Source organism: Erythrolamprus reginae, chromosome 8, assembly GCF_031021105.1.
Source record: "Erythrolamprus reginae isolate rEryReg1 chromosome 8, rEryReg1.hap1, whole genome shotgun sequence".
NCBI classification, from domain to species: domain Eukaryota; kingdom Metazoa; phylum Chordata; class Lepidosauria; order Squamata; family Dipsadidae; genus Erythrolamprus; species Erythrolamprus reginae.
The window spans coordinates 27260091-27271563 of NC_091957.1; the positions used below are offsets into that span (position 1 = coordinate 27260091).

General features: G+C 45.1%; 1 protein-coding gene across 1 annotated transcript; it reads right to left on the bottom strand.

Moving 5' to 3' along the window:
* Positions 1–465: 465 nt before the first annotated feature.
* Positions 466–8089, bottom strand: TAS1R2 (taste 1 receptor member 2). Its single transcript, XM_070759726.1, is given in 11 exon segments — positions 466–1774; positions 1776–1986; positions 3499–3571; positions 3573–3623; positions 4291–4551; positions 4604–4865; positions 4867–5022; positions 5024–5035; positions 5942–6041; positions 6044–6252; positions 7671–8089. Coding segments are annotated over 11 exon segments (1983 nt in total). The 5' UTR covers positions 7952–8089; the 3' UTR covers positions 466–1407.
* Between the last annotated feature and the right edge of the window lie 3384 nt (positions 8090–11473).

Consider the following 11473-nt stretch of genomic DNA (forward strand, 5'->3'; position numbering starts at 1 on the left):
GGGGGGGATAACAATAAAACAGCTTTTTATTACATCCATAATACAAATTTGAAGAAAATCCAAAACAAGCATCAACGACGGTGTTAGTGGTGGTCCTCGAATTTCAACAGTTCCCTTCAGTGACCATTCAAACTTACAGTGGGTCTGAAAACATTGACTTATGACTCCTTTTCACACTTACGACTGTTGCAGCATCCTCGTGGTCTTGTGATCAAAATTCAGACGCTTGGCAACCGACTCATATTTATGACGGTTGCAGCATCCACTTTTACGGCCTTCTGACAAAAACGTCAATGGGGAAACCAAGTTCACTTAACTGTGTTAACAACCGCAGCGACTCACTTAAAAAATGTGGCAAGAAAAGTCAGAAAATGGGGCGAAACTCGGAGAGGGGCGGCATACAAATCTAATAAATTATTATTATTATTATTATTATTATTATTATTATTATTATTATTATTAACTGTCCCGCTCAAGTCACAGAAATGGCTAGGCTCAATTGTGGTTGTAGGCCGAGGCCTACCTGTGACAGGAGCCACATGTGTCTGGAGGAGAAGCCTAATAGAAACACTGATGTGAATTACAAATCAGGGGTCTGCTCTGTGACTGGCTAACCAAGATAGATCTTGTTAGGACTCTGTCAAACAGTTGGATTGGCAATATATAAACCAATAATGTATGTATGAAGGTTTAACTGTGTTAATACATGTAGCTTTAACCGAGTTGTGTGTGATTGCCATAAGAGGGAGCTAGAGTGTTTGATCTCTCTGATATACAGTGGTACCTCTCCCTAAGAACACCTCTACATAAGAACTTCAATATTTTTTTGCCTCTTCATCAAGAACCATTTTCCACTTACAAACCCGAGCCTCTGAAACTGTAACTGGAAAAGGCAGGGAGAAGCCTCCGTGGGGCCTCTCTAGGAATCTCCTGGGAAGAAACAGGGCCAGAAAAGGCGGGGAGAAGCCTCCGTGAGGCCTCTCTAGGAATCTCCTGGGAGGAAATAGGGCCGGAAAAGGCGGGGAGAAGCCTCTGTGGGGCTTCTCTAGGAATCTCCTGAAACAGAGCTGGAAAAGGTGGGGAGAAGCCTCCATGGAGCCTCTCTAGGAATCCCCTGGGAGGAAACAGGTTTCAAACAGGGTCTCCACCCTCCCTGTGGTTTCCCTAATCGCACACATTATTTGCATTTACATTGATTCCTATGGGAAAAATTGCTTCTTCTTACAAACTTTTCTACTTAAGAACCTGGTCACGGAATGAATTAAGTTCGTAAGAAGAGGTACCAATGTATTCTCTCTCTCTGATCTGCATTCTCTGATCTGCATTCTCTCTGATATTCTGTTCTCTGTTGTAGCTAAACTGTGTTTAAGCTTGGTATCTTTATTTACTGTTCATAGACAAAGACAACTAGTAAGAAGAGGTAGTCAGGAAAAGCTCAGCCGGGTTGCCGATTAGGGCAGCCTTGACGGGCTCTGGGTATCGGTAATGGAGGTGGAGTATGACGATGGCTGTCATGACAGCGGAAATGGCGGCGATGAAGACCCACTGCCCTTTGGACATGGACCAGGCAGTGAAGGTGATGGGCAGCCAGGCCACCATCTTGAAAGCGCAGAGGATCTGGAAGGAACAGACGGTAGCACAGGCGAGGCAGACGGTGTAACAGAGGCTGTACCCTGCCAGACGGAAGAGACATCTCAGCTTGGTGGGGATGCTGACGTAGGAGAAGACACAGCAGAAGCCCAAGATGAGGGAAGACAACATGAGGAAACAGACTCCCACCGGCCAATCGCACCACCAGGGTGTTGGCGTGATGGGCAAAGGTGGCAAGGATGCCCAAGTTGACTGAGAGGCCAAGGGCGGAGAAGAGGAGCAGCGCGATGTAGATGGGATGATCCCACTCTAGGTACACCACAAGCTTTGGGAAGCATGCTTCTTGGCCAGGATGGGAACAGGTATCTGATGGGCATTTCTGGCAAGTAAACCTGTCTAACGAAAAGAGAAACACAGAGATGGGTCTTTCGATTCTGTTGGGAGGCCGAAATATCTGGGATTTTTTTGGGGGGGGAAACTCAAAGGAAGAGAAAATCTAGGGTTTCAATTTGCCTCTCTCTGGGTCAAGGTTCCAGGTAGCATCCGAACTAAATCAGAGTCCAAGTCAAAGTTCCAATTCCTTGCCGGAGCCATCCTGGCATCTATACTGGGAAACCTGGATCTGAGTTTCCCACTCAGTTGAAAGTTTTTTGTTTTTTTTAAATATATTTTTATTGATTTTGTAGATATGGTTACATAAAACAGTGCATGTGCCCATCACCGGACTGACAATAACCATCACCACCACCACCAATTGCGGAGGGTTCAAATATTTACTAGTTTATATATATATATTTCCTTTGCATTTGTTATTATTGAAAGAGTGATTGGAGTTTATTTTTCACATTTGCGTCACAGATTCTACTCAGCATATAACCTTTCACCACTCAGTTGAAAGTTCACATCCTTTGTCCCCCACCCACAAACTTGTCACGTTGCCAACAAAAATTGTGCCAGCATGGCAAGTCTTCCTTCCACTTCCACCCAGGTTGTTGGGCGTAGGATGGCCTTGAACCACTTGAAAGAATGCTTTGCGGGTGCATCTGTTCCCTCATGAAAACCACTTCTCCCAAGTTCCCATAAACATCAGGCCTTCTATAGATAGTGTGGCAAGCCATTAATTTATCACCAACTTCTGCTCTGGCGTGACACTCTGGACAATTTGGCCAGGAGACTGCTGTCATTTTCAGTCTCTTCAAAAATGGGTTCAAAGAATGAAAACGGCATTTGTGGGGCGTCGAGGGTTTGGTCCCTGGTCCTTTATTAACATTTCTGCAGGCTTCAAATGAAGTGGAGCTTTCCACCCTCTGTGGGGCTGGTGGGCGGTGGGTTTTGTGGTGAGGGAAACGCCAGCAGGCTATTGTGGCCTGTCGTCCAGCATCTGAATCAGAGGAGGTGGTGTGGGAGTCAGGGTCAGCATCAGGGCAACCTGGGAGCTCCGAGGGGGAAGAGGGAATGGAGCTATCAGAGAGAGAGAGAAAGAGAGAAAGAGAGAGGGGGGCATAGGGGAGAGAGAGGCAGAACCTGGGCCATTTGTCAGCCCCCAGATGGAGAGTCAACAGCCTCCAGGTCTGGAGGTGGCTGATGAGGAAGAGGAAGAACAGCTGGGTCCTGTGCCTGATGCACAGATGCACAGAAGGCAGAGGAGAGGAGTGGAAATCTATGGGCCAGTCCTTGGGACGGAAGAGTCACCGCTGCTAGCGAGGCCCCACCCTAGCTCTGGGGATAAAAGGCAGGGGGAGGAGATGAATAGGTGTGGCACACAACTATTCCTCTTCTCTGCTAGATGGGCTAGCTAGTCTGAGCCTGCTGGTGCTCCTCATAAAGGAATCAATTGCTTCAACTGCAGAAGGTCTATTGTGTTTGGGGAGCTGGGTCAGAACACAGGCTTTAAAGGAAGAAACTCACCACTGACGTTGAGGAACGTGCCTGATTCGCACGTGACACATTCAAAGCAACAGGAAATGGATCCAATCGTGTGGTTTTTTCTGTCCTGGACTGCACTGCTCAGAGCAGACAGACCTAGGGGGGCCCTGGAAAAGGAAAAACAGACCAGGTGAAATCACAAACTCTTTCTGAGCTCTAGTAGAACTGCAGCGATTTCACATCACAAAAACAAGGAGCAAGAAAAGCCATAAAATGGGACAAAACCCACTGAACGGCGACATCAATTTTAGGCTCCATTGTGACCGTAAGTTGGAGTGGGTGCAGTGGCCTAGAGGTTGCGAGTTTGTTCCTAGGTAGAGGCAGATATTTCTCTCTCTGGGCACCATGAGAATATATCTGCCCAACAAAACTCCTCATTGGCAACAGGGAAGGGCAGTGGACCAATTTAAAACACTCTGCTGGCTCCATTCAGTTGCCCAGATTCCACCCCGCAAGCGATCATGGGGTCGTTAAACCATGATGATTATTGTGGTTGTAAGTTGAGAACCCCCTGTATTTCAGGAGACCAAAGACAAACTGAACGGAGTCAAGCAAGGGATATATTTTGGTAACTGGCTATTTAGATGGTCTGGTTTTCTCCATGCCAGTGGCTGAGGACGAGGGGAGCTGAGTTCAGGAAACTTGAAGAGAATGCTAGGGGGGACGCCAATGACTCCCCCCAGCCCTAACCCCCTCCTGTGGACCCACCAAGCTTTCTCCAGCCACAGCCGTTGACCCAGAGGACTTCAGGAGGTCCTTACAAGCCCAACCCACTGTGCCGTTGGGTGTCTGCCAGGTGATGCTTCCTGCAAGAATGCTGAGTTTGTCTTCCAGCGAGTCATACGTCACCACTCTCTGGAACGGCTTCCCAGGAAGGTCCCACTGCCACTGGACCACCTCAAATCCATTGGGTGGGGGGGTGTCTCCTTTCTTGTCAAAGTTAACGGTGGTGTTGAGCAGAGTGAAATTCACCCGGCCGATCTCATTTAGAAGCTGAGAGAGAGAAAAGAGGCCAAAGGAATAGTTCCTTATTATTTGAACCATTTATTTATTTATTTATTCATTCATTCATTCATTCATTCATTCATTCGATTTTGTGGATGGACAGGTCAGTGGCCCAGGCTTCGGCGGCGATTCACAGCTGACCAATGAGATTCTGACATAGGGCTTCTTCGAAGAAGGCCCAGAGAGGAAGTTCTAGGCTGAGGACTACCACCACTTGGGCCGTGCTTCTGTGGATCCTGGCCACCGTACCCTTGATCCTCTCCTCGATGGTGCCATTCTAAGAAGGGGGAGCCCTTCGCTGAAATGGGAGGGTCTCCTGGGGGGCGACACAGGCTCGGGGGGGGCAGCTGGAGGTTCCGGTAGCCGTACTCATCAACACTAGCCAGGACGATGAACCAGTTCCACCCGAAGTGACACAACAGCCGGAGCACAACCGCGATCTGTTGCTCAGCGCTCGGGATGGTACGGAAAACGACGAGGAATACCCGGGGGTTGCTGAGCTTCCGTGGTCGCGCTGTAGGCGATGTGAAGTGGAGGAGAGGAAGTTGGAATTCCAGGTTGAGGAGGAAATCGTTTATGAATTGCTGATGGGTCTATTCAAAGGTTGCTATCAGGCAAAAACACAGGTGGGAAACTATTCCTCTCTCCCTTCTTTCCTTGCATCCATCCCTTATCCTTCCCATTCCTTCCTTCCATTTATCCCTCTCTCCCCCTCCTGATGTAATATATTAAATAAATTACCTTCCTTTCGTTTTTCCTTCCTTCCTTCCCCTTCTCTCACCTGCTTCCTTCCTTCCTTCCCCTTTCCTCCTATCCTTCCCTACTTCTTCTTTCACCTTTTTCTTCCTTCCCTTTTCCTTCCTTCCTTTCCCTTCCTTCACCTGCTTCTTCTTCCTTCTTTTCCTTTCTTTCCTCCCCTCTCCTCACCTGCTTTGCTTTCCTTCCTTCCCCTTTCCTTCTTTCCAGTCCTCCTGATGTAAATGTTGATAACTAATATTCCTTCCTTCCCCTCTTCCCCCACTTCTCCTTCCTTCCTCTTTCCCTTTCCTCCCCACCTCCCCTGCTTCTTCCTTCCTTCCTATTTCCTCCCCTTTTCTTCCTCTCCTTCCTTCCTTCCTATTTCCTCCCCTGCTTTTTCCTTCCTTCCCTTTTCTCCCCTGCTTCTTCTTCCCTCCTTCCCCTTTCTTCCTTTCCTTGCCTCATCTTCCCTGCTTCTCCTCCCTTTCCCTTCTCTCCTCTGTTCCTTCCTTCCTTTCCTTCCCTGTCCAGCTTTTATGTTATTAGCCTGTTAGCTTAAGCCACTTAATTTGTGCCATATTGTGCTTCCAATTTTCATTTGGGGATTAATATGACACAGTGATTATTTTATCCTGTTAAAAAACACCTGGCAGGCCTCTCTCCTGCTTTTCCCGGAGAGAACCATGCGCTCACCTGCGGGATAAGAAAGTGACTCAGAATATAAGCCACCGTGATAGCCGCCGGGGATGAATCAGGACCGATGGTGGTGATGACTCTGGGCAGTACGAAGTGTAATTCCTGCTGATTTGGATCGTCGAGCGGTTGTCAGTGAGGAAATGCAGGATGGGGTGGACGGTGTTGGTGAGATAGCAGATGTCCATCATTTCGTAGCCCAGCAGAACCCCAGGCAAGAGGCTGGTGGAGTTATTTATCTCCTCCACCACAAACCTCATAGCTTGGAAGTAGCTGTAGCTGGCCATCCTCAGCGGGTATCTGTAAAAGGTGGGAGAGACAGAAAAAAAGGAAGGTGGAAGGTCACCTCAAAGTTTCTGGCCTCGGCCTCGGCCACTCTAAAATCAGCCTTGGAACGTAGAATATTGCAAATATTGTAAATAGTCTATATCAGTGATGGCGAACCTACAGCACAGGTGCCACAGGTGGCACGCGGAGCCATATCTGCTGGCACGCGAGCCGTTGCCCTAGCTCAGGGCAGCGTGCATGTGTATACCAGCTAGCTGATTTTTAGCTCGCACAGGGCTCTGGGAGGGCGTTTTTGGCTTCCAGAGAGCCTCCAGGATGGGAAAGGGCGTTTTACCCTCTCCTGGCTGCAGTGAAGCCTTTGGAGCCTGAGCCTACTGGACCCACTAGAAGTTAGGAAACAGTCTGTTTCCAGCCTCCAGAGGGCCTCCGGGAGGTGGGGGAAGCTGTTTTTGCCCTCTCCAGCCAATCAATTATGGGTGTGGGCACTCGCACATGAGAAAAAAAGGTTCGCCATCACTATATTTTATTAATATGAAATCAATGTACATAAGAAGATGTAGAATTACTTAAAGAATTACTGTATTGTGATTTTTAAAGTTTGAAAAATCAATGAAGAAATTAAAAATAAAATAAAAATAAAATCAGCCTTGGGAGAGTATAATAAAGGGAATACATATTCAATTATACATGTCTTAACGGCAGCAAGAATTGCATTTGCACAGCAATGGAAAATGAAGAGATCCCTGTAGATTAAATTGTTATTTTAAAAAAATAGAACGTGCTGAGATGGATAGATTAACACTTAAAATAAAAGAAAATGAAGTAGCGGAATTAAACACGATTATTTTACTAGTGGCTAACTAACATAAACAGAGGCTAGAAACTGAAAAGATTAAAAGGATAAGTAATTATATACAGATGGAAAACCTAATTGTACTATTACTCTGTGATCATTATGGATATGTATATTATGATTATGATTATTGTTGTATTCTTACTCAAAACTAATTATACCCACACAACACATTGTTCTTAGATATGGAATACATGTACATACATACATACATACATACATACATACATACATACATACATACATACATACATTAAATCTACATTAAATTATCTATCATCAACCATCCAGCTCTTATTTATCATCCATCTATCATCACCATCAATCTCTCTTATTTATCATCCATCTATCTATCTATCTATCTATCTATCTATCTATCTATCTATCTATCTCTATCATCTATCTATCCATCTAATCTATCCGTCTGTCTGTCTATCTGTCTATTTGTCTGTCTGTCTATCTGTCTTTCTATCAATATCTATCTATCTATCTATCTATCTCTCTCTCTCTCTCTCTCTCTCTCTCTCTCCATCCATTCATCCATCCATCTTCAACGTTTCTTCCCTCTGCTACTTACTGTTTACAGACGGGCACCCGGGGGTACCGTGGGGAAGAGATGCCCTCCACTTCTGCGTGTAGGGAGAAAAGACCCCCCAGGATATAATCTCCTGCCAGACGGAAAGGAGAGGTGCTGGCCAGGGCGACCGAAAAGAGGAAAACAGTGCCTGTTGCAAGCAACATGGTCTTCCCCAGGTAACCAATGGCTATGAAAACGTTCTCCTGCGCTTCACTTGAGGCCTCTTTCGCCTGCTCCTTTGCATAAGCGGGCAAAACCGTCTCTTTTGCATACATTTCCATGTCTCTTTTAGTTGCTCCAGAGCCCTCGAGGGCCAAACAGCCACTGGGCTCTGCGGAATTTCTGAGGCCTACAAACTCTGCATCTTTAAAAATGGTTGTTCAGAATGCAAAGCGGGTTGGAAATAACATTGAGCTTAGGATATACAGTGGTCCCTCGATTTTCGCGGGTTCAAACTTCGCGAAACGGCTATACCACGGTTTTTCAAAAATATTAATTAAAAAATACTTTGCGTTTTTTCCCCCTATACCACGATTTTTCCCACCCGATGGTGTCATACGTCATCACCAAACTTTCGTCCGCCGTTAATAAATATTTTTTTTAATAAACTTTAATAAATAAACATTGTGAGTAATAATCTAAATGGTTGCTAAGGGAATGAGAAATTGCAGTTTAGGGGTTTAAAGTGTTAAGGGAAGTCTTGTGATACTGTTCATAGGCAAAAATAGTGTATTTACTTCCGCATCTCTACTTCGCGGAAATTCAACTTTCGCGGGTGGTCTCAGAACGCATCCCCTGTGAAAATCGAGGGAACACTGTATCACATTGTCCTAAATTTGCCAGCCTGCTGCCCAAGACACCAGGGATCCGCTGTAATCCAGTGGGCAAAAAACAAAGGTGGGCTTGTTGTAGGAATGTGGTTTTGTTGGCAATAACACAGGTACAGGGTGTCCAGGGAAAGCATTTGAAATTCCCTGACATTTCCCTGTAACTTGCTGTCTAAAGGCGCGGTCGTAGGTGATGACATACCAAATGGCGAAGCCGTGCAGAAATATCGGCAACTGAGGAAGCAAGGTGTTACATAGAAACATAGAAGTCTGACGGCAGAAAAAGACCTCATGGTCCATCTAGTTTGCCCTTATACTATTTTCTGTATTTTATCTTAGGATGGATATATGTTTATCCCAGGCATGTTAAAATTCAGTTACCACGTCTGCTGGAAGTTTGTTCCAAGGATCTACTACTCTTTCAGTAAAATAATATTTTCTCATGTTACTTTTGATCTTTCCCCCAACTAACTTCAGATTGTGTCCCCTTGTTCTTGTGGTCTTGTGTCCCCTTGTTCTTGTGTTGTTGCCATAGTTATGCTCATTTTTGCTGGACTCTGTCAGGCAGCGTGGTCCGGGTTTTTTTTTAAATATGATTTTCTCTGATTTTTAAATATTTTAATGCAGTTTGGTTTCCCCCCCCTGATTTAGTCCATTTTTTTCACGAATTCCCTGACAATTCCCAAACCGCCGATTTCTCTGATAATTCCAATTTCCTTGTTTTTCAGGTTTGCTGGACACCCTGCGGGAAGAATTGGCACTGGACTCCTGGGGTTTCCTTAAAGTCCCCCCAAATTAGCTGAGCTTAGAAACGGGTCAATTGTCAACATGGCCGTCCCCACTCTCAGTACCGCTGCTGTACTAAGGCTAGCGTCAGGCCGAAGCCATCATTTGAGTTGGAGACTTTGGACTGCTGCATAACAGAATGTAGAATTTTATTTAATTTATCAAACTTCTAAGACGTCCAACTCCTTGCGGACTCTGGGCAACGTACAGCAATAAAAATAATACAGTGGTACTCTGCTTACGAACTTAATTTGTTCCGTGACCAGGTTCTTAAGTAGAAAAGTTGGTAAGAAGAAGCAATTTTTCCCATAGGAATCAACATAAAAGCAATTAATGCATGCGATCCGGGAAACCACAGGGAGGGTGGAGGCCCTGTTTCCTCCCAGGAGATTCCTAGAGGCCCCACAGAGGCTTCTCTCCGCCCTTTCCGGCCCTGTTTCCTCTCAGGAGATTCCTAGAGAGGCCCCACGGAGGCTTCTCCTTGCCTTTTCCGGCCCCGTTTCCTCCCAGGAGATTCCTAGAGGCCCCACAGAGGCTTCTCCCTGCCTTTTCCGGTGACAGTTTTGGAGGTTCAGGTTTGTAAGTGGAAAATGGTTCTTGAGAAGAGGCAAAAAAATCTTGAACACCCAGTTCTTATCTAGAAATTTTTGTAAGTTAAGGCGTTTGTAGGTTGAAGTACCACTGTATTGTGCAATATTATTATTGCACATAATAGAATGTTAGGACTGTGGGAATTTGGGGGGAGGGCGATTGTATGAGGGGGTAGAATAGTAGCCATAACAAATTCTTTCTAGATACTCAAGGTCACTCTTTGTTCAGCACCTGCCCAGAAGTCGATGGGAAGATCGGACATGTTGGCAAAACCAGAGTAGACCACGTAATGAACTTGTGGATGTGAAAACTGAGAATGAACATGGCTCTGTTAATAAATTGGAACTTCTCAGGAAGACCATGCCTTGGACTCTGATTTAATTATCGGATACTATTTGGAACCTTGACAGCTGTTCTTTAAAAAAAAAATTAACCTGAACCCTGCAAATGGGGACCATGCCATCTCAACCAATTAAAATAAATAAATAAAACCGCCGGGCCAAAATAACAACTCAATGAAACCACAAGGATTTCATCTCCCAGTTCTGATTTGTTTTTCTATGGAAAGCACTGGGTTTTTTCTCCCCCAGCCAAATGATGGTTTAGCCTCAAGTTTCCATCTTTTGAATCTGCTTTGCATCCAGCTGGGTATGTCCTCCACTGAGCTGCTGTCTCAGGTACACGAGACAAGTTTGGGACTGGTGTGCCCCCCCAAAAAAAGCCATTTAGACTGTCCGTGCTGTCTTTGGCAGACTGCCAGCTTGAAAGCTTCCATGCTGTTAGTGATGGGTAATTTTTTGTTTTTGACTTCCTAAATATCGGAGGGTTATTTTTCCCTAATCCCAAATTAAACGTTCACCAGTCTGAGATGCTATGACCTGAATGCACCTGGTTGCTTAAAAAGACCCAGAATGTCTCTGATCCATTTCCAATAAATAACATTTCATTCCTGTCCACTTTACTCTTTCCAAGAAAATCCAGCCACCTCCTTAACTGGAAAAAATGCACTCCAGACTGCGGGATTTTTTTAATTTTGGGCAGAAACTTTATTAATAAGTCTTCACCTGACGCATTATCAATCAACCCAGTTGGCTTGTTTAAATTCTGACGACCATGCAGATACTGGTTCTCCGTGCATCACCAAGCCAGGAATTGTGAGGCTGATTGTAACTGGCCTGCTCCTATTGTTCAAGCTCCTTAGTTTTCAAAATTGTTCTGTATTAAAATATGAACCCTATTCCAAAATTTGGAACTTTTGACACTTTGTAGGTCGATGGCAGCAAGACTTACTGCATGCCCCCTGAAAATGGAAGGCTACTTTGATTCCTACCATGGACGAATAGTTGCAGAAGTTGATAAAAGAGTTGGCTGAAATGGCTGAATATTTTAATAAAAGAATATATTGTAGGCACTTTTGTTTCCACACTGAGACCCCTTCTGAGCTTTGTGCTTGAAGTGGAAAAGAATGAAATTTTGATTTGGGGTTTTACCGATAGATAGATCCTTGTAGAAATGGGTAGTTTTTATGATTATGAAAAAAAAACCCAAAAGGTTATTATTTGGTGTTAAAATGCCTTATTTTCCTGCAACAGAAAGAGT